The sequence below is a fragment of the Vipera ursinii genome (genome assembly GCF_947247035.1).
Source record: "Vipera ursinii genome assembly, contig: scaffold_253, whole genome shotgun sequence".
Taxonomy (NCBI): Eukaryota; Metazoa; Chordata; class Lepidosauria; order Squamata; family Viperidae; genus Vipera; species Vipera ursinii.
Genome location: NW_028148346.1, coordinates 13,084 through 34,368, shown reverse-complemented (window position 1 = coordinate 34,368; position 21,285 = coordinate 13,084). Strand labels below are relative to the sequence as shown.

General features: G+C 47.1%; 1 protein-coding gene across 1 annotated transcript in view; it reads left to right on the top strand.

Moving 5' to 3' along the window:
• Positions 1-1,179: 1,179 nt before the first annotated feature.
• LOC310650531 (C2 domain-containing protein 3-like) overlaps positions 1,180-21,285 on the top strand; it is a gene marked incomplete at both ends in the record, with an annotated part of 33,185 nt that continues 13,079 nt past the window's right edge. The window contains 6 exons of the mRNA XM_083380095.1: positions 1,180-1,303; positions 2,265-2,533; positions 4,452-4,538; positions 6,692-7,318; positions 7,935-8,234; positions 18,145-18,283. Of these exons, the coding sequence (XP_083236221.1) occupies positions 1,180-1,303; positions 2,265-2,533; positions 4,452-4,538; positions 6,692-7,318; positions 7,935-8,234; positions 18,145-18,283 (1,546 nt within the window). The remainder of the gene's footprint in view (positions 1,304-2,264; positions 2,534-4,451; positions 4,539-6,691; positions 7,319-7,934; positions 8,235-18,144; positions 18,284-21,285) is intronic.

Below are 21,285 nucleotides of genomic sequence, written 5' to 3'. Positions count from 1 at the left end.
CCAGGTCAAGGGGGGTCAGTTCTGTAAGAGTAGCAGGCCCCACGATCTCTCGTGGGCTGAATAACGTTAACTGTTAATGAATGGTTAAACAATTAGTCAGTGGAACTCCTTGCCACCAGAAGTTATGGGTGCTTCATCACTGGAGGCTTTTCAAGAAGAGAGCAGCCAGCCATTTGTCTGGAAATGGTCTAGGGCAGGGGTAGGCAACCTTGGCTCTTTTATGACTCATGGACTTCAACTCCCAGAATTCCTAAGCCAGCATGGGGGAACTATGGCCCCTTATGACTCATGGGCTTAGCTGGCTCAGGAATTCTGGGAGTGTCCATGAGTCATAAAAGAGCCGAGGTTGCCTACCCCTGGTCTAGGGTTAGGGTTAGGTAACCTTGGCCCCTTCATGACTCGTGGACTTCAACTCCCAGAATTCCTGAGCCAGCATGGGGGAACTATGGCCCCTTCATGACTCCTGGACTTCAACTCCCAGAATTCCTCAGCCAGCATGGGGGAACTATGGCCCCTTATGACTCATGGACTTCAACTCCCAGAATTCCTGAGCCAGTATGGCTCAACTTGGAAACCGCTCCCTTTCCCCTCAGCATGGCTGGCTCAGGAATTCTGGGAGTTGAAGTCCAGCAGTCATAAAAGAGCCAAGGTTGCCCACCCCTGGTCTAGGGTCTCCTGCTTGAGCAGGGGGTTGGACTAGAAGACCTCCAAGGTCCCTTTCAACTCTGCTATTCTGTACAGGTAGTCCTCAACTTACATCCATTTAGCGAGCATTCATAGTTACAATGGGATTTCAAAAAGTGATTTATGGCCCTGTTTCACACGCCCATTGCAGCATCCCTGTGGTGAGGTGATCAAAATTCGGCCACTTGGCAATGGCCTCACATTTATGACGGTGGCCGTGTCCCTGGGGTCACGTGAGCCCCTTTTGAGACCTTCTGACCAGCCAAGCCAGTGGGAAAGCCAGATTCGTTTAACGACCGTGTTACTAACTTAACAATTGTTCAGTGATCCACTTAACCACTGTGGCACGGAAGGTCATAAAATGGGGCAAAGTTCACTTAACAAACATCTCGCGGGCCAACAGAAATTTTGGGGCTCCATCGTGGTCGTAAGTCGAGGACTCCCTGCATTCAGCAACCTGCCTTTTCTTCTCCCTGTCCTTTTTTTTTTTCCCAGGTTTGCTGCAAGTGAGCGTAACGTACCGACAGACTTTGCAAGGAAACGAAAGCCTGCTAGAGGCTCAAACCGTTTCCCTCTCCCTCCAAATCCACGCAGCGGCCGGCTTGCAAGCAGCGGCCAGGTAAGGAGGAGTTGAAAGCTCAATACAGAGGATCCTCGACTTACGACCGTTCACTTAGTGACGGTTCGAAGGTACAGCAGCACTGGAAAGCACGGCTCGTGGCCGTTTGGCACCCTTAACCACCGTTGCAGCATCCCCCGTGGTCGCGTGATCAAAATTCAGCCACTTGGCAACCGACTCGTATTTATGACGGTCGCAGCGTCCCAGGGTCGTGTGGTCCCCCTTTTTGCGGCCTTCCGACAGGCAAAGTCAATGGGGAAGCCGGATTCTCTTAAAGACCAAGTTACTAACTTAACAGCCACGACGATTCACTTAACGACATGCGACCAGAATGGCGCCCCAAATTTCCGTTGCGAAAAAAGAACATAGTAAAGGGAGTTTCGTCCCGTTTGATGACCTTTCTTGCTTACAGCTGTTAAGTGAATCCCCGCCGTTAAAGGAATCGAGCTGTTAAGTTAGTCAGTCGGTGGTTAAGTGAATCCGGCTTCCCCCCCCCCCTTGACTTTGCTCGTCAGAAGGTCGCAAAAGGGGGTCACGTCACCCGGGGACAGCACGACAATCATAAATAGCCAGTTTCCAAGCCTCCGAGTTTTGATCAGGTGACTACAGGGACACTGCGATCGTCGTAGGTGTGGAAATAACAACAACAATAATAATAATAATAAAAATAAAAATAAAAATTGGAAGGGACCTTGGAGGTCATCTAGTCCAACCCCCTGCTCAGGCAGGAAACCCTATACCATTTCAGACAAATGGTCATTAGTCACTTTTATCAGCGCTGTTGTAACTTCGAAGTGACCGTGGAGACGTCACAACACTGTTAGTGCGAAAAACACTCATAGGTCCCCTTTTCTACAAGCGTCGTCACTTGGAACGGTTACTAAACGAGCGGATGTAAGTCGGGGACGACCTGTCTAAATAAATAAATAAATAAAATCAATGTTTTCTTCTCGTCGCTTAGGGCAGTGGCCGAAAAGTACCCTTCGTTGCAATACAGTGCGGAAATTGGGCTCAACACCTACGTGTCGATACAGCTCCCCTTCCTTCCGGAGGCGGAGCGGCGCAGGACGAGAACCGTGGCTCGCTCGTTCTGTCCCGCGTTTGAGCACCACGCCGAGCTCCCCTGCCGTCTCGTGGTCCAGAGGAGCAGCGGAGAAGCCTGCTGCCTTGGGGAACTCCTGCAGCGGTCCGAGATGGTATTCCAGCTCTATCACCAGCCCCTGAAGTCAGGTGCGACAAACGGAAGTGGGTCCGGTTGTCGAACTGCACAACGTAGCCCCAAAAGCTGGGAGGCCTGGATTCATCGATGGTGAATGCTGCGGTATATAGGCGGTCCTCAATTTACAATGGTTCATTTAGCGACCGTTCAGAGTTACAGCGGCAGTGAAAAGAAAAGGGCTTGTGACCTGTTTTTCGCACTTAACGACCGTTTCATCCTCCCCGGGTCACGTGATCAAAATTCAGATATTTGGCGACTGACTCGTTTTTATGACGGGTCGCCGTGTCCCGGGGTCACGTGATCCCCTTTTTGCGACCTTCTGATAAGCAAAGTCTGGGGGGGAAGCTGGAGTTGCTGAACAGCCACGTGATTCGATTAACAACGGCAGTGATTCACTGAACAACGTTGGCAAGAAAAGTCATAAAATGGGGCAAAACTCGCTTAAGAAGTGTCTCAGCAACAGAAAGTTTGGGCTCAGTTGTGGTCGTAAAGTCGAGGACTGCCTGTACTTCAGTGCAATTTCCCTTCCCTTGATTGAGATATGAGGAGACATTTTCAGAAAGGGCTCTACTTGATTGGCACTACCTGGCCCATGTGGCACTGCCAAGGGTTCTTAATGGTTTCAGTTTCCCTGGCTGTCATGTCAAGGAACACAGGTAGTCCTCGACCTACGACCACAGTTTAGCCCAGAATTTATGTCGCTAAGCGAGACGTTTGTTTTAGTGAGTCCCATTTTACGACTTGCCTTGCCGCATACATTAAGTGAATCCCTGTATTGTTCAAGTTAGTGAAACGGTTGTTAAGTGAATCCGGCTTCCCCTTTGACTTTGCACGTCAGAAGGTCGCAAAAGGGCGTGACCCCGGGCTGCTGCAACCGTCAGTTGCCAAGTGTCCAGCTTTTTACCACACGACCACGGGGATGCTGTGACGGTCATAGGTGTGAAAATGGTCGTAAGTCCCTTTGTTCAGTGCTGTTGTAACTTCGAAGTGTCACTAAACGAATGCTAGTAAGTCGAGGGCTGTAGTAAGTCCCTGTAGTTGAACAGCTTAATTGTATGCTTGTTAGTATATCTATATCTAGATAGATAAATAGATAAATAGATAGATAGATGATAGATAGATAGATAGATAGATAGATAGATAGATAGATAGATAGACAGACAGTTAGACAGATAGAAAAATAGGTGATAGATGATAGAAAAATAGATAGATAGATAGATAGATAGATAGATAGATAGATAGATAGATTGATTGATTGATTTATAGATAGATATGGCATGATAGATGATAGACATAAGGTATATTTAGATGATAGATAGATAGATAGATAGATAGATAGATAGATAGATAGATAGATAGATAGACAGATAGACAGACAGACAGATAGATAGAAAAATAGGTGATAGATGATAGAAAAATAGATGATAGATAGATAGAAAGAAAGAAAGAAAAATAGGTCATAGATAGATAGATAGATAGATAGATAGATAGATAGATAGATAGATAGATAGATAGAGTCCTCAAGTTACAACCTCAATGGAGCCTGCCAATTATGGCCGTAAATTGTGACAGTCATAAAACGAGCCACTTCATGTGGCCAAAGTTGATTTTGCAGCAGTCATTAAGCAAACGGCGCGGCCGTTCAGCTGACTCGCCGTTTGCTCTGGAGCGTTTTTGCCCCGAACCGGAACTAAATGACGGTTTTCAACGAAACCATCATCGGTGGTGGCCTTGTGACTGCCAGATGCAGGAGGACAAGTCTAAATTCAGACCGGTTGCTGACGTGGCTGTGGATATCCTGGGAGTTGAAGTCCACACGGTAGCCGCGTTGGGAGAGCCCTGCTCTTGATTGATACCTTCCAGGAGGAGATGAATTCCAATTATTACGATGAGAAAATTTACATCATCATTGTTCCTTAACTCTTGCAGCTGCTCCGAGGGAAACACAAACGTTGAAAGACTGCCTGCTGGGAACCGTAAGCGTTCCTACCCGAGAGCTGTTAATTCGAAGATCAGGTAAAGACGCCGCCACGTTTCACCGTGACCTCTGCGCTTGTTGTGATTCAGGGAGAAGGGCGGTATACAAATTTAATAAAAGTAAAGTAAAGTAAAGTAAAGTAAGGGTCAGCCTGTGGGTTCGGCAGTTGGGTTGGACGACTCAGAGGAGGAGGAGGGGGGTGTTGAAGATCTTGCTGATGAGAGCCCTCAGCCAGGCCCCTCCCACTTGGTCACCACGGAGACCCAGCTGTGTGAGCCTGACAGTGTGGATGAAGATGACCCACAGCTGGCCCTGTTCAAGGACGCCCGACGCAGGAGGCAGTCAATCAGGAGTAAACAGAGGAAGGCAATGGGGCTCCTCGGAAGGAGGCAGAGAGAAGTATAAAAGGGGAATGCGTGGGAGGGCTGGTTTGCTGAAGGCAACCGCTTGGATAGTTCCTGTTTCATAGCTCCTGTTTCATGGTTGGTGTCTTGTCTTGCTCTGTTTTATGTTAATAAATTTGGCAGGCTTAGTTCCAGCCTCTTGCCGTTTGTAAAGGGGTTGTCCCTGCCTTTTCTGCAGGGCCGGTAGCAGGCTGGTACAGAACAGCGCTTATCACCAGCCAGGTGGACAACCTGGTGCAAGGGGGCATCTGTGGCCGGGAGGCTCTTGCCCTAGAGTCCCCTGGCGCGCCAGACGCGCCCTTCGTCGTTACGATTTATTTAATTTTGCCTCGAGCCTTTCTTACTTTCGCAAATCACTGCCTAGTTGGGTCACGAAACCTCTGGAAGAAAACCACCAGAGAATCCCCTGCGGATTCTTCTCTTCTGTTGGGACCTGCGTTGTTTTGTTGAATTGTCTTGTGTTGCTTTTAAAGAATTCGTCCCAGGGCTGCCTTGTGTGGTTTGGGTGTTTTTGCCGGGGTTTTTTTTAATGGATTGTTTTGTGGTTTCCTACTCAAAAGTTCATCAGAGTTGGACAACGATAACAACTTGGAACAAATAAATAAATGATGTAGCATGAAAGATAGATCTTCCTTCCTCCTTCCCTCCCTTCCTCTCTTTCTTTCGTTCTTCCTTCTTTTCTTTCTTTTCCTTTTTCTTCCCTTTCTTTTTCTTTCTCTTTTCCTTTCTTCTTTCTTTCTTCCTTTCTCTTTCTTTTCCTTCCTTTGTTTCCTTCCTTCCTCTTTCTTTCTTTCTTTCTCTTTTCCTTCTTTCTTTCTTCCTTTTTCTTTCTTTTTTTCCTTTGTTGCCTTCCCCTTCTTTTTCTTTTTCTTTTCCATTCTTCCTTCCTTCCTTTCTCTTTTTGCCCCTTCCTTTGTTTCCTTCCTTCCTGTGTCTTTCTTTCTTCCTTTTTCTTTCTTTTCCTTCCTTTGTTGCCTTCCCTTTTTCTTTTTCTTTCTCTTTTCCTTTCTTCTTTCTTTCTTTCTTTCTCTTTCTTTTCCTTCCTTTGTTTCCTTCCTCTTTTTCTTTCTTCCTTTCTTTCTTTCTTTCTCTCTCCTTTCTTTCTTTCTTTCTTTCTTTTCCTTCTTTCTTTCTTTCTTTTCCTTCCTTTGTTGCCTTCCCTTTTTCTTTTTCTTTCTCTTTTCCTTTCTTCTTTCTTTTTCTTCCTTTGTTTCCTTCCTCCCTCTTTCTTTCTTTCTTTCTTTCTCTTTCTCTTTTCCTTTCTTCTTCCTTCCTTCTCTTTCTTTTCCTTCCTTTGTTTCCTTCCTCTTTTTCTTTCTTCCTTTCTTCCTTTCTTTCTTTCTTTCTCTCTCTCTCCTTTCTTTCTTTCTTTCTTTCTTTCTTTCTTTTCCTTCTTTCTTTCTTCCTTTTTCTTTCTTTTCCTTCCTTTGTTGCCTTCCCTTTTTCTTTTTCTTTCTCTTCTCCTTTCTTCTTTCTTTCTTTCTTTCTTTCTTTCTTTCTTTCTTTCTTTCTTTCTTTCTTTCTTCCTTTCTCTTTTTTTTCTTCCTTTGTTTCCTTCCTTCCTTCCTCCCTCTTTCTTTCTTTCTTTCTTTCTTTCTTTCTTTCTTTCTTTCTTTCTCTCTTTCTTTCTCTTTCTCTTTTCCTTTCTTCTTCCTTCCTTCTCTTTCTTTTCCTTCCTTTGTTTCCTTCCTTTGTTTCCTTCCTCTCTTTCTTTCTTTCTTTCTTTCTTTCTTTCTTTCTTTCTTTCTTTCATCAAGAACTCATTCTCTTTGTGTTTCCTTTACAAGGTCTCAGAGGTTGGTACCCCGTCATTCTCCCAGAGGATCTCTCAACATCGCGGTGTGCAAACGTCTTGCAAACCGTCGCCGGAGGCTTGGACCTTTCAGTTGCATTTGTTCACCCCGGAGACCGAGAGCGTGTTCTAGAGACTGCAGATCTCCTAGGCTGGAGTTGGAAGGAACGCTGCTCTGATGATCTGCTGGAGGATAGCGAGAGTGAAGGACACTCCCCTTCGACAACGGTCCGTGTGACTGTTTCTACTCCTCGGCTGTGGTTACCGTTACAGAGCATGCTACTCGCAGGACAGACCCACTTAAATAAAAGCGTCTATTGCTACCTCCGCTACAAACTGTACGATCAAGAAGCCGCTTGGACCTCACTGAGGAGGCCAAAAATAACAGAAGGCGAGAAACACGTGACTGTGACGTTTAAGAATCCCAACCATATGGAGCTCCAGTCCAGTCCAGCGTTATTCTGGTATTTCAGGGAAGAAAAACTGGAACTCCAGGTGTGGCGAGCCTACGGCAAAGATGGTGATGCGGAAAGACCGCGGGATACCGATCGCTTGATCGGATCAGCCTACGTGGACCTGGCATCACTGGCAGACAGCCCACGAAAGAAGAAAACAGTCAGTGGTATGTTTATAGCAGTTTTTAAAGGAAAGTGCAGGTAATCCTCGACTTGCGACCAAAATTTCTGTGGCTAAGCAAGACAGCTGAGAGTTCTGCCCCCATTTTACAACCTTTCTTGTCGCTGTTGTTAAACCAATCACTGAAGTTGTTAAGTGGGTAACACAGTTCGTTAAGCGAATCTGGCTTCTCCCCATTGACTGCTTGTCAAAAGGTCACAAAAGGGGGTCACGTGACCCCAGGATACTGCAACCGTCATAAATGTGAGCCGGTTGCCAAGCGTCCGAATTCTGATCACGTGACCGTTGGGATGCTGCGACAAGTCGTGAGTGTGAGAAACAGTCCCAAGTCCTTTTTTTCCAGTGCTGTTGAAACTTTGAACGATGGCAAGAAAGGTTGTAAAAGTCACTTAACAACTGCCTCGCTTACCAGTGGAAATTTTGGGCTCAACTGTGGTCACAAGTCAAGGACGACCTGTAAAAAGTTGGTTCAATTTAAGGTAGGTTCTACGGCACCGTGAACCGATGGCCAACTCAACCTGTGGTGGGTTCCTCCTTCGAAAACCAAGCGACTTCTTCTCATTCTCATTTTGAATGAGCCTCACTTCCTCCCCTTGTCGCAGGTGTCTTTCCCTTGTTCCGACGAAACGCTGCCAACCTGGGGGGAGCCGCGCTGCGCATTCACATTGCGGTGACACCTGCCGGTCCATCCGGCGGGCCTGGGAACTCTGAAGATGACCGGGATAGCAGTAACAGCAACAGTGTTGAAGAAAAGAAGGCAGCAGAACAGGAACTGGGAGTCCGCTCGGAGGCAAATCCTTCCATCGACGAGCTCCCCCAGGAGAAGCCTCCTGTGAGGGATCTGGAGGACACATTCGCTGCGAGCATCCTCGTGGAAAGAGCCATGCACCTAAGCTTAAAAGGTAAGCGGGTGTCAGTCCTGCCTCAACTTGAACCTTTAAGCCAGGGGTGTCAAACTCAATTTCATTGAGGGCCGCATCAGCATTGCGGTTGCCCTCAGGGGGCCGGGTGGGTGTGGCTTGGGTGGGTGTGGCCTACTGGGTGGGCGTGGCTAGAGTGCGTATGGCCTACTGGGTGGGCGTGGCCAGCTCTACATCGTTTGCATCAAGGGTGCCTATGGGGGCCTGGGCAGGAGTGGGACAGATCTGGGGGTCTCTGGCAGAAGGAGGGTCTCTGGGCCAGGGCCAAGGCAGTGGGGGACGTTCCCTCACTGTTTCCAGGATGGCTTTGCGGGCCACATGAAACCACTTCGCAGGCCGGATCCGGCCCCCGGGCCTTGTGTTTGACATGTCTGCTTTAAGCGATCCTTGACTCCATTCGTTTACGTATCGTATACTAAAGCTCGAGTGGCTTACGGTAAAACAGGGGTGTCAAACTCAATTTCATTGAGGGCCGCATCAGCATTGTGGTTGCCCTCAGGGGGCCGGGTGGGTATGGCCTGGGTGGGTGTGGCCTACTGGGAGGGTGTGGCTAGAGTGCATATGGCGTACTGGGTGGGCATGGCCAACTCTGCATCGTTCACATCAAGGGTGCCTATGAGGGCCTGGGCAGGAGTGGGACAGATCTGAGGGTCTCTGGCAGAAGTACGGTCTCTGGGCCAGGGCCAAGGCAATGGGGGCCATTCCCTCACTGTTCTCAGGATGGCTTCGCGGGCCACATGAAACCACTTTGCGGGCCGGATCTGGCCCCCGGGCCTTGTGTTTGACATGTCTGCGGTAAAACAAAGCCAGAACTGAGATTCGCCTACCAAGTCCCTACTCCAGGGCTTTTGAACCAGCGGTACGGGTACCACCTGTGGTACATTGGCACCTGGCAGGTGGTACGCGACCATCCTAGAAAAGTGGCAGCGGGGGAGGGGAATGAGCTGAACCGGTAGCAGCACCGCACAAGCCTGAGCGAGAGACGGCTGGAGCTGCAGGGCTGTCGGGGCTCAGCGGAAGCACCAGGATCAGCGCCAGGATCCAGCTGGAGCTGGGTGCCGATCCTGGCGCTTCTGAGCCCAGAAGAAGCGCCGATCAGCTGGAATGTTGCAGCATCTCCAGGGCCTTGTGATTGACATTCAGATGCTTGGCAACTCATTCATATTTATGACGGTCACAGTGTCCCAGGGTCACGTGAAGGGACCAAAACCTGCTGCAACCACCCAGCAGAGGGGGTGGGGGAATAAAAACCAAATACACCCCACCCCACCCCCCCTGCCAATCCTCACAACAGTGAAAACCTCGGACAGGAGGAAGAGCGCCACCGGGCAGGCAGGCAGGTGTCTTGCTCGGCTGTGGCTCGGGGGGGGCATTTTTTTCAGGGCCATTGTAACTTCGAACAGTCACTAAGCCAACTGTTGTAAGTCGAGGACTACCTGTACTTATCACTTTTTTCCTTTTTTTTTTTTTGGTCATCAAGGTGGTAGTCTGATGTTTGCCATATCCTAAAAGTGGTACAATGGGGGAAAAGGTTGAAAAGGCCTGCCCTAGGTCTAACTTTTCCCTCCCAGACCCTTCCCATTACTGCTCCCATCGCTCAGTCAAAGAAGATGTTTTTGAAGCAGTCACTCTGCGTGTAAGCTGTCTTGCAGCTGCACTTCGTGGCACCCTCAGAGGCCGGTTCGGAGGAGGAGGAGGAGGAGGAAGAGGAGTTGGAGCACTTATTTCCATCACTTTTACTTGCCCCTCCTGCCCAGGGGCCACGGCAGACTGGCGTTGAACAACTGCGAAGCACAGGTGTGAACTGACAGTTCTGATAGGTGTGGGTGCCCTCTGCAATCCTCCAACTAGCATATAATCCCCATCTTTTTTTTCTTTACGGTGTGGCCTTCAAATTCGTCATTCGTAGGGCCTTTAATAATATTTTAGAAACATCGGAAAAACTCTAATTGGTTCAGATAAGCTTTAAAAGAGGCATGTCCAACTCGTGGCCCACAGTTCATATAATTTTTTTTAAAAAACAAAAAACTAAAGGAGGTTTGTTATTTATATACGTTAGCTAAAGGTAAAAAGGTAAAGGTTCCCCCGCACACGCGTGCTAGTCGTTTCCGACTCTAGGGGCCGGTGCTCATCTCCGTTTCAAAGCCGAAGAGCCAGCGCTTGTCCGAGGACGTCTCCGTGGTCATGTGGCCGGCATGACTAGACGCCAGAGGCGCACGGAACGCCGTTACCTTCCCACCGGAGCGGTCCCTATTTTCCTACTTGCATTTTTACGTGCTTTCGAACTGCTAGGTTGGCAGAAGCTGGGACGCGTAACAGGCGCTCACTCTGCTACGCGGCACTCGGGATTCGATCTGCCAAACTGCCGACCTTCTGATTGACAAGCTCAGTGTCTTAACGCAGTGAGCCACCGCGTCCCTATGTTAGTTAGCTACATACTATATTAAGATAGTCCCCGACTTACAACAATTTGTTCAAAGTTCCAGCGTCGCTGAAAAAAAGTGACCTGTGACTGTTTTTCACACTTACGACCGTTGCAGCATCCCGGTGGTCACATGATCAAAATTGGCACGCTTGGCAACTGACTCGTATTTATGACGGTCGCAGCATCCCAGGGTCACGTGATCCCCTTTTGCGACCTTCTGACGAGCAAAGTCAATGGAGAAGCCAGATTCACTTAACAACCATGTTCCTAACAACCACAGTGGTTCACTTAACAACTGTGGCAAGAAAGGTTGTAAAATGGGGCAAAGCTCCACTTAGCAAATGTTTCGCTGAAGCAACAGAAATTTTGGGCTCAGTTGTGGTCGTAATTGAAGGACTACGTGTACAATACAATACAATGATAAAATAAAATGCAGGCGTTTGCAATTCAGCCAAGCTGGAAGTAGAAGGGGGGCAGCCATCTCCTGGGTGATTGGCACATAGTCACCAGCTGGTTTTCGTGCCTAAGACAGGACTAGAACTCACCGCCTCCTGGTGATTGGCCCAAAGTCACCCAGCCGGCTTTCATTCCTAAGGCGGGACTAGAACTCACCGTCTCCTGGCGATTGGCCCAGAGTCACCCAGCTGGCTTTTGTGCCTAAAGCAAGACTAGAATTCACTGTCTCCAGCTGATTGGGCCAAAGTCACCCAGATGGCTTTCATGCCTAAGGAGGGACTAGAAGTCACCGTCTCCTGGTGATTGGCCCAAAGTCACCCAGATGGCTTTCATGTCTAAGGAGGGACTAGAACTCACTGTCTCCTGGTGATTGGCCCAAAGTCCCCCCAGCCACCTTTCATGGCTAAAGCAGGACTAGAACTCACTGTCTCCTGGTGATTGGCCCAAAGTCATCCACATGGCTTTCATGCCTAAGGCGGGACTAGAACTCACTGTCTCCTGGTGATTGGCCCAAAGTCCCCCCAGCCACCTTTCATGGCTAAAGCAGGACTAGAACTCACTGTCTCCTGGTGATTGGCCCAAAGTCACCCAGATGGCTTTCATGCCTAAGGCGGGACTAGAACTCACTGTCTCCTGGTGATTGGCCCAAAGTCCCCCCAGCCACCTTTCATGGCTAAAGCAGGACTAGAACTCACTGTCTCCTGGTGATTGGCCCAAAGTCCCCCCAGCCACCTTTCATGGCTAAAGCAGGACTAGAACTCACTGTCTCCTGGTGATTGGCCCAAAGTCCCTCCAGCCACCTTTCATGGCTAAAGCAGGACTAGAACTCACTGTCTCCTGGTGATTGGCCCAAAGTCACCCAGATGGCTTTCATGCCTAAGGTGGGACTAGAACTCACCGTCTCCTAGTGTTTGTCCTAGTCACCAGCTGGTTTTCGTGCCTAAGACACGACTAGAACTCACGATCTCCTGGTGATTGGCCCAAAGTCACCCAGATGGCTTTTGTAGCTAAAGTGGGACTAGAACTCACCATTTAGGGCCAGCTATGAGTCGGATAAAAGAATAGAGCAGAGTGGATCGGAACGGAACGCAAGCGCAGGCAGGAATCGAAGGGGGCCAGGCTTGAGAAACAGCCCTTTGTTCTGCTTTTGGTGCCCGGCGGACCTTATTCCTAGAATTTCCTCCCCCGCGGACTGTTTCCTTGGCCCTTGCGCTCTGCCCTTAAAAATCCCCCCCCCAATTGTTCCGTCCCGTTGCGCCCCAGTACTTCATGCCGAAGGCCAGCCCAACCGGGCCAAACCAGACGAATCCATTCAGCGCCTTCTCGTATTTCCCTCCCACCCACCCCCCCAAGAAACTCTTTTTGGTAAGCACACCGCCGGCTTCCAGAGCGGCGTGGCTGAAGAGCAGGTGAAAGAGCAGTCGGGAAATGATTTTCAGAGTTTCCTCCCCTCGCTCAGAGTGCCGCTTCCCTCCTCCTCCTCCTCGCACCGCTGGCCCATTCCTCCGAAGTTTTATTTGAGTTTATCGTATTATTTATTTATTTTTTAAAAAAAATTTATTGCTTTTATGTAAACGTATATTTAAACAAAAAAATACATATAAAAAATAAGACATACATAAACAATGCAAGCAACGAAAATACAACAAGAATACTTAACTTCCGTTATTCCTAATCTTTCTAATCATTTTCAGGTGACTTCCTCGAGTCCCGTCCCCCCTATCTGCGTTTCTTCGTAGATCATCATTAGCAATTTCTATTTCATAATTTTAAATCATATTTAATATCGATCTGTATTTAACTTCTTATCATTCAACAATCGTTGTTTCATATTATCCTTAATACTAAACATGGAACTCTAAAACTGCAACCTATAAACACTTCCAAGTCCCTTTCAAACTAGTCGATATGACAATATTTCTTCAAATAGTCCTTGAGTTTCTTCCAATCCACCCGCGAGTTCTATCGTATTATTTATTTTTGTCTCTGCTTTCAGGAAGGGCCGCTCAACGCTTCAGCGCATTCTTGCGCTTTGATTTATGTTTTTTAAATGATCGTAGCGTCTCGCGTTGCACCGGCCGCCCTCGAGTTACGTCCACAGTGGGAGCCCAAAGCGCGTGTGGCTAATTTCTCCTTTTTCTCGAAAGCTATTCAAAGGAAGGCCAAGCTTGACATCTAATGAAAGCGGCCGTTTCTCGTACAGGGGTGGGGAAGAGGGACCGATCAGAAAGGAAAGGATTTTATACAAGGGAGGGGGTTTCTCAACGACCGTCTGTTTAGTGACCGCTCAGAGTCGGAGCGGCGCTGAAACAGAAGACGTACGGCCGTTTTGCCACACTTAACGACCGTTGCAGCATCCCCAAAATTTGGAGGCATGGCCACTGGTTCATATTTATGACGGTCGCAGTGATCCCTTTTGGCGACCTTCTGACAAGCACAAAGTCAATGGTGGCAGCCAGATTCACTTAACAACAGTGGCAAGAAAGGTCGTAAAACGGGGCAACGCTCCCTTAACAACCATGTCGCTCGCTTAAGGACTGCGATGATTCACTGAACTGTGGCGAGAAGGGGGGGGCAAAACTCCCTTATCCAATGTCTCGCTTAACGGTGGAAATTTTGGACTCAGTGACGGTCATAATTTGAGGACTACCTGAATCTACTTCTCTAAATTTAACCTAGATTTGCTTCTCATTTGTGACACGTCGTAGAACAAGGCCAGTTTAGACATTTGAAATATGTTGTGTGTGTGTTTTTTTAAAAAAAATCAGTTGAAGAGCATTATATAAAATGGTTTAAATAAGCCTAGGGAACAACCTCCAAGATTTCAGGAAAGATAAAAATACAGTGGTTATTGGCCACTGTATTGAAGGGAAAGGAAAAATGAGCTGTGGAAACTTCTTTATATTTTTAATGCTTTACTTTATTCTTTTACCTTGTTTCAGTGCCTCACTTTTTTGGATCTACAATGTTCTTTATCATTAGCTTGAAATATGTGTATTCTAATTCTGTTGTACTCTATTCTGCTCTGTATTCTAATTCTGATCTCTTCCCTATTCTGTTCTGTATTCTATTCTATTCAGTTCTGTTCTATTTCTGTTTCTATTTCTATTTCATTCTGCTCTACGCTACTCTACTCTATTCTATATTTCTATTCTGTATTTCTATTCTGTTCCATTCTATTCTCATCACATTCTATATTTCTATTCTATTCTATTCTATTCTATTCTATTCTATTCTATTCTATTCTATTCTATTCTATTCTATTCTATTCTATTCTATTCTATTCTTCTATCCAAATGCTATTCTATAATTCTATTCTATTCTATTCTCATCACATTCTATATTTCTATTCTATTCTATTCTGTTCTATTCTATTCTATTCTATTCTATTCTATTCTATTCTATTCTATTCTATTCTTCTATCCAAATTCTATTCTATAATTCTATTCTATTCTATTCTCATCACATTCTATATTTCTATTCTATTCTATTCTATTCTATTCTATTCTATTCTATTCTATTCTATTCTATTCTATTCCATATTTTCTATTCTATTCTATTCTATTCTATTCTATTCTATTCTATTCTATTCTATTCTATTCTATTCTATTCTATTCTATTCTATTCTATTCTATTCTATTCTTTATTGCTCAAGGCCATAGCCTATAGAGTTTTATTACAGAGCATCCAGGATTTTGCAGTCGAAACCAGAAGTGGGTAGATTTGCTTATTTTTATATAATAACTTTCTTTGGACAAGGATGAGAAAGTGCATTAGTTGAAGGTACAGTGGGCAGCTGCTGGAAGAGGACAGCCATTGGTGCAAAAGAAACAGGAGTCAAAAGGCCACCCAGGACAGGAAAACAGAATTAATGTTCTAGGAAAAAGTCTAATACTATTATCTGGGTGTTTTACTCCCCTGGAGCACCCTGGGCACTGGAGGAGAATGTGCAGTGAAATGCAACTACAGAAATAAAGAGGTCGTAAATCAGGGGTCTTCAAACTTGACCAAACTTTAAGACTTGGTCTGCCAGCATGGCTGGCTGAGGAATTCTGGGAGTTGAAGTCTACGAGTCATGAAGGGGCCATAGTTCCCCCATGCTGGCTGAGGAATTCTGGGAGTTGAAGTCCACCAGTCATGAAGGGGCCATAGTTCCCCCATGCTGGCTGAGGAATTCTGGGAGTTGAAGTCCACCAGTCATGAAGGGGCCATAGTTCCCCCATGCTGGCTCAGGAATTCTGGGAGTTGAAGTCCACGAATCATGAAGGGACCATAGTTCCCCCATGCTGGCTCAGGGGTGATCTAGAGGGAGGATTGGACCTTTAGCGGAGCAGATTACAAATCTTGAGGAATGACAGGCAATATATTCCCTCAACAACATATCGCCTAGGCCAGGGGATAGGACTTCATGACTGGTGGACTTCAACTCCCAGAATTCCTGGGCCAGCCATGCTGAGGGGAAAGGGAGAGTTTCCAAGCTGAGCCATGCTGGCTCAGGGATTCTGGGAGTTGAAGTCCACCAGTCATGAAGGGTGCCATAGTTCCCCCATGCTGGCTCAGGAATTCTGGGAGTTGAAGTCCACGAGTCATGAAGGGGCCAAAGTTTCCCCCATGCTGGCTCAGGAATTCTGGGAGTTGAAGTCCACGAGTCATGAAGGGGCCAAAGTTCCCCCATGCTGGCTCAGTCCACCAGTCATGAAGGGGCTGTAGTTCCCCCATGTTGGCTCAGGAATTCTGGGAGTTGAAGTCCACGAGTCTTAAGTCCAGGTTTGATGATCCTTGTCGTAAATTCTTGACTTAACAACCACAACAGAGCCCCAAATTTCCATTGCTAAGCAAGAAAGTCATTAAGTGAGTTTTGCCCCATTTTATTCCTTTTCTCGCCAGGCTTGTTAAGTGAATCGCTGCAACAAGTAACACGGTTTTTGAGTGAGTGTAGCTTCCCCCATTGACATTGCTTGTCAGAGGTTCACACAAGGGGATCCCAGCAACACTGGGACACCTGCAACCGTCACACACACACAAGCCAGTTGCCGGCCGTCCAAATTTTGATCCCGCGACCTCGGGGATGCTGCTGGGGTCATAAGTGAGGAAAAACATTTTTGCGCCATTGTCACTCTGAACCCTCACTGAAGAAATGGCTGCAAGTCCAGAACTACATGTAGTTGTTCACACACACACATGCGTGCGCGCAAGACAAAACCAACATCACATCTGAAGGCAGAAGAGAGAGAGGCAGAACCCAGTAAGCGGAGAGGCTGTTTGCATCTTGTAAGGATGAAATCGGCTTTAGAGGCAGAAGAATGTCAACTTTCGTTTTTTCCCCCAAAGAAACGTCAACTCCGAACGTGGCTAGTAAAGTCCAGCTTTTTCACTGTCAGCCCCTTGCAAGAAGCCAGAATCATAACATCGTTTCCAATGCAGACCTCTTTCGCCTTAGGTATCCTGCCTTGAGTGGAGGGGGGGGTTGGACTAGAAGACCTCTTGAGGTCCCTTTCAGCTCTAGGATTCTATGTTCTGTTAACGCACTTTCTCAGGTTTCCTGGATCAGCTTGCTGTCGAGAAACGGTTCAAGAAAAAAAGATGTTGAGACTCTAGGAAGAGTGCAGAGAAGAGCAACAAGGGTGATCAGGGGACTGGAGGCTAAAACATATGAGGAACGGTTGCTGGAATTGGGGATGTCTAGTTTAATGAAGAGAAGGACGAGGGGAGACAGAATAGCAGCCTTCCAGTATCTCAGGGGCTGCCCCAAAGAAGAGGGAGTCAAGCTCTTCTCCAAAGCCCCTGAAGGCAGGAGAAGAAGCAACGGATGGAAACTAGTCAAGGAGAGAAACAACCTGGAATTAAGGAGGAATTTCCTGACAGTAAAATTAACCAGTGGAACAACCTGCCTCCAGATGTTGTGAATGCTGGAAGTCTTTAAGAAGAGAGTGGAAAGCCATTTTTTCTGAAATGGTATAGGGTTTCCTGCCTGAGCAGGGGATTGGACTGGATCAGGGCTTTTCAACCTTTTCAGCCATTGTACCACTTTTAGTATATGGCAGGGGTAGGCAACCTCGGCTCTTTTATGACTCATGGACTTTAACTCCCAGAATTCCTGAGTCAGCTATGCTGACTCAGGAATTCTGGGAGTTGAAGTCCATGAGTCATAAAAGAGCCGAGGTTGCCTACCCCTGGTATATGGTAACACCAAAGTACCACCAGTCGCCTAGCATGGTGTCAAAAACTTGATGACCAAAAAAAAGGAAAAAAAAGTGATGAAGTACAGGTAGTCCTCGACTTACAACAGTTCGCTTAGTGACTGTTTGAAGTTACAATGGGCCTGAAAAAAGGGCCCCCCCAAGCCACAGCCGAGGAAGACACCTGCCTGCCCGCCCGGCAGCGCTCTTCCTCCTGTCCGAGGTTTTCACTGTTGGGAGCATTTCTGTTGAGGATCGGCAGCGGGGGTGGGGTGGGGGGTGTTTGGTTTTTATTTTCCCCCTGCTGGGTGGTTGCAGCAGGTTTGGGTCACTTCACGTGACCCTGGGACACTGTGACCGTCATAAATAGGACTCAGTTGCTAAGCATCTGAATGTCAATCACAAGATCCTGGAGATGCTGCAACATTCCAGCTGATCGGTGCTTCTTCTGGGCTCAGCAGACACGCCAGGATCAGCGTTGAGCTCCAGCTGGATCCTGGCGCTGATCCTGGCGCTTCCGCTGAGCCCCGTCAGCCCTGCAGCTCCAGCCGTCTCTCGCTCAGGCTTGTGCGGTGCTGCCACCGGTTCAGCTCATTCCCCTCCCTCGCTACCACTTTCCTGCAATGGTCGCGTACCACCAGCCAGGTGCCAACGTACCACAGGTGGTACCCGTACCGCTGGTTGAAAAGCCCTGGACTAGATGACCTGCAAGGTCCCTTCCAACTTTATCATTATTATTGTTGTTGTTGTTAATGTTAAAAGACTTTTTGTTTCTTTGTCGTGAAATTGTCACAGAACGCAAAAGTGACATCTTAAATTGCTCGGTTTTCAGGGAGTCCTCTTGCAGAGCGCGGCGTGACGTCACCCAGTAGCTATGTCTCCTTTGTGGCCACGGACGCCGATAACCCTCTTACCACCGCCACCATAGAAAACACAGACTCCCCCGTGTGGGATTTTCAGCAGCAGACAAGGTAGGTTAAGACGTCCCTGTAGCAGCTCTCGGTGACATTTTTGCATTCCTTTTTGTGTTCTTTGATAATGAAATGCAAAAATGGTGTTTACATGGAAATAAGAATAGAATAGAATAGAATAGAATAGAATAGAATAGAATTACAGAATAGAATTACAGAATAGAATTACAGAATAGAATTACAGAACAGAATGGAAATATAGGATAGGATAGAATAGAATAGAATGGAATGGAATGGAATGGAATGGAATAGAATAGAACCTTGGAGGTCATCTAGTCCAATCCCCTGCTAAGGCAGGAAACCCTATACCATTTCAGACAAATGGCTGTCCAGTCTCTTCTTAAAAACCTCCAGTGTTGGAGCATTCACAGCTTCTGGTGGCAAGCAGTTCCACTGGTTAATTGTCCTCAGCATCAGGAAGTTTCTCCTTAATTCCAGGTTGCTTCTCTCCTTGATCAGTTTCCAACCATTGTTTCTCGTCTTTCCCTCTGGTGCTTTGGTGAATAATGTGATCCCCTCTTCTTTGGGGCAGCCCCTCAGATACTTGAACACTGCTATCATGTCACCCATTTCTTCTTTTCTTTAGACTAGCCAAACCCAAGTCCTGCAGCCGTTCTTCGTACGTTTTGGTCTCCAGGCCTTCATCTGAGTTGCCTGTGTGTCTCTGTTTTTGCCTTTCTTGTAATATGTAGAGAGGCATAGTATTAAACACTGAGATCATTGAAATGTGAGCTGCCATCATATTTGAAATGCTGATAGCAGCAAGATTATGTTTTGCTTATGTTTTCGAGAGAGGGCCGAAAAGCAGCAAAAAAACCTGACCTGTAGGTTGTTCTGGAAATACGATCATGGCTACTATTTTGTGCCCATAGAAACCGGCTTTCTAGACCAGCCACGTTTATCCTTTATGTTTTTCTAAACATTCCCGCCTTCATCTGTAGAGGGCTGGGAACGCTCCGGAATACAGGTACTCCTCGGCTTACGACCACAATTAGAATAGAAAAACAGAGTTGGAAGGGACCTTGGAGGTCATCTGTCCAACCCCCTGCTCAAGCAGCAAACCCCTATACCATTTCAGACAAACTGCTGTCCAGTCTCTTCTTAAAAGCCTCCAGTGATGGAGCATCCACAACTTCTGGAGGCAAGTAGTTCCACTGGTTAATTGTTCCCACTTTCAGGAAATTTCTCCTTATTTCCAGGTTGCTTCCCTCCTTGACGAGTTTCCATCCGTCGCTTCTTGTCCTCCCTTCAGGCACTCTGGAGAATAGGTGGAAACCCCCCCCCTCTTCTTTGGGGCAGCCCCTCAGATATTGTCACCCTCACATTTCTGTCACTAAGCAAGACAGTTGTTGAGTGAGCTTTGCCTCATTTTGCAACCCTTTTGCCACCACTGTTAAACGAATCTCTGCAGTCGTTGAGTTGAATCACGCAGGCCTTAAGCCCATCCGGTTTTAACTTTGCTTGTCGGAAGCCGGCTGGGGAGGTCACCCAACGGGGATCACGTGACCCCCGTGGATGCTGCAACCCTTGTAAACACAGGCCAGTTGCAAAGTGCCTGAATTTTGATCATGTGAACCACGGGGAGGCTGCGGCAGTTGTGAGTGCGAGGACCGGTTGCGAGTCATTTTCTTCCAGTGACGTTGAAACTTTGAATGGTTGCAAATTGTACAGGAAGGAAGAAGGATGGAGGAGAAGGCGAAGGCGAAGGGGCAGGGGAAGCATCCAAGACTGGACAGCCACTTGTCTGGAGTGGTGCAGGGTTTCCTGCCTGAGCAGGGGGTTGGACTAGAAGACCTCCAAGGTCCCTTTCCAACTCTGTTATTATTATTTGCTTACTAAGATGTGGTTGCACTCTAGGTAGAGAACTCAGGAATTAGAACTAAACCTTAAAACTGTTCCACAGTTTTGTCATTTCCCCAACAACTAGGAACAACTAAGATGATTAAAAGGCCTGGAGACAAAAAAAAACATACGAAGAATGGGTTGCAGGACTCGGGTATAGGCCGGTCTAGAGAAAAGAAGAACTAGGGGGGGGACATGATAGCAGCCTTCCAGTATCTCAGGGGCTGCCCTAAAGAAGAGGGAGTCAAGCTATTCTCCAAAGCGTCTGAAGGCAGGACGAGAAGCAATGGATGGAAACCAACCAAGGAGAGAAGCAACCTGGAATTAAGGAGGAATTTCGTGACAGTGAGAACAATTAAACCAGTGGGACTCCTTGCTTCCAGAAGTTGTGGGCGCTCCATCACTGGAGGTTTTCAAGAAGAGACTGGACAGTCACTTGTCAAAAATGGTCTAGGCTCTCCTGCTTGGTTGGACTAGATGACCTCCAAGGTCCCTTCCAGCCTTATTCTGATTGAATAGGCCCTGGTTGCCACCGGCTTGTTAGAACTTGCTGTTCAACATAATTGGAAAGAACCAGATTGAAGCAAGCTTCTATACTAGCAGTCCTTGACTTGCAACCATTCATTCAGCGACAGCCGTTTGTCTGAAATGATATGGGGTTTCCTGCCTAAGCAGGGGGTTGGACTAGATGACCTACAAGGTCCCTTCTGACATTATTATTATTATTATTATTATTATTATTATTATTATTATTATTATTATTATTATTATTATTATTATTATTATTTGAAGTTACAACAGCACTGGAAAAAAGTAACTTAGGACCGTTTCTCACACTTGCGACCATTGCGGTAGCCCCACGGTCAGTTGATCAAAAAATTTTATGCTTGACAACTGACTCGTGTTTATGACGGTCGCGGTGTCCCCCGGGGTCACGCGATCCCCTTTTACGACCTCCTCACAAACAAGAGTCAGGAAGCCAGATTCTCTTAACAACGGCTGTGATGTACTGAACATCTGGGGCCGGAAACGTCGTAAAATGGGGCAGAACTCACTTAAGAACTGTCTCGCTTAGCAACAGAAATTTTGGCCTCCGTTGTGGGTCACACGCCGAGGACTGCCCGTACACCAAAAACTTTCCCGACAACCTGCTGGAAAGT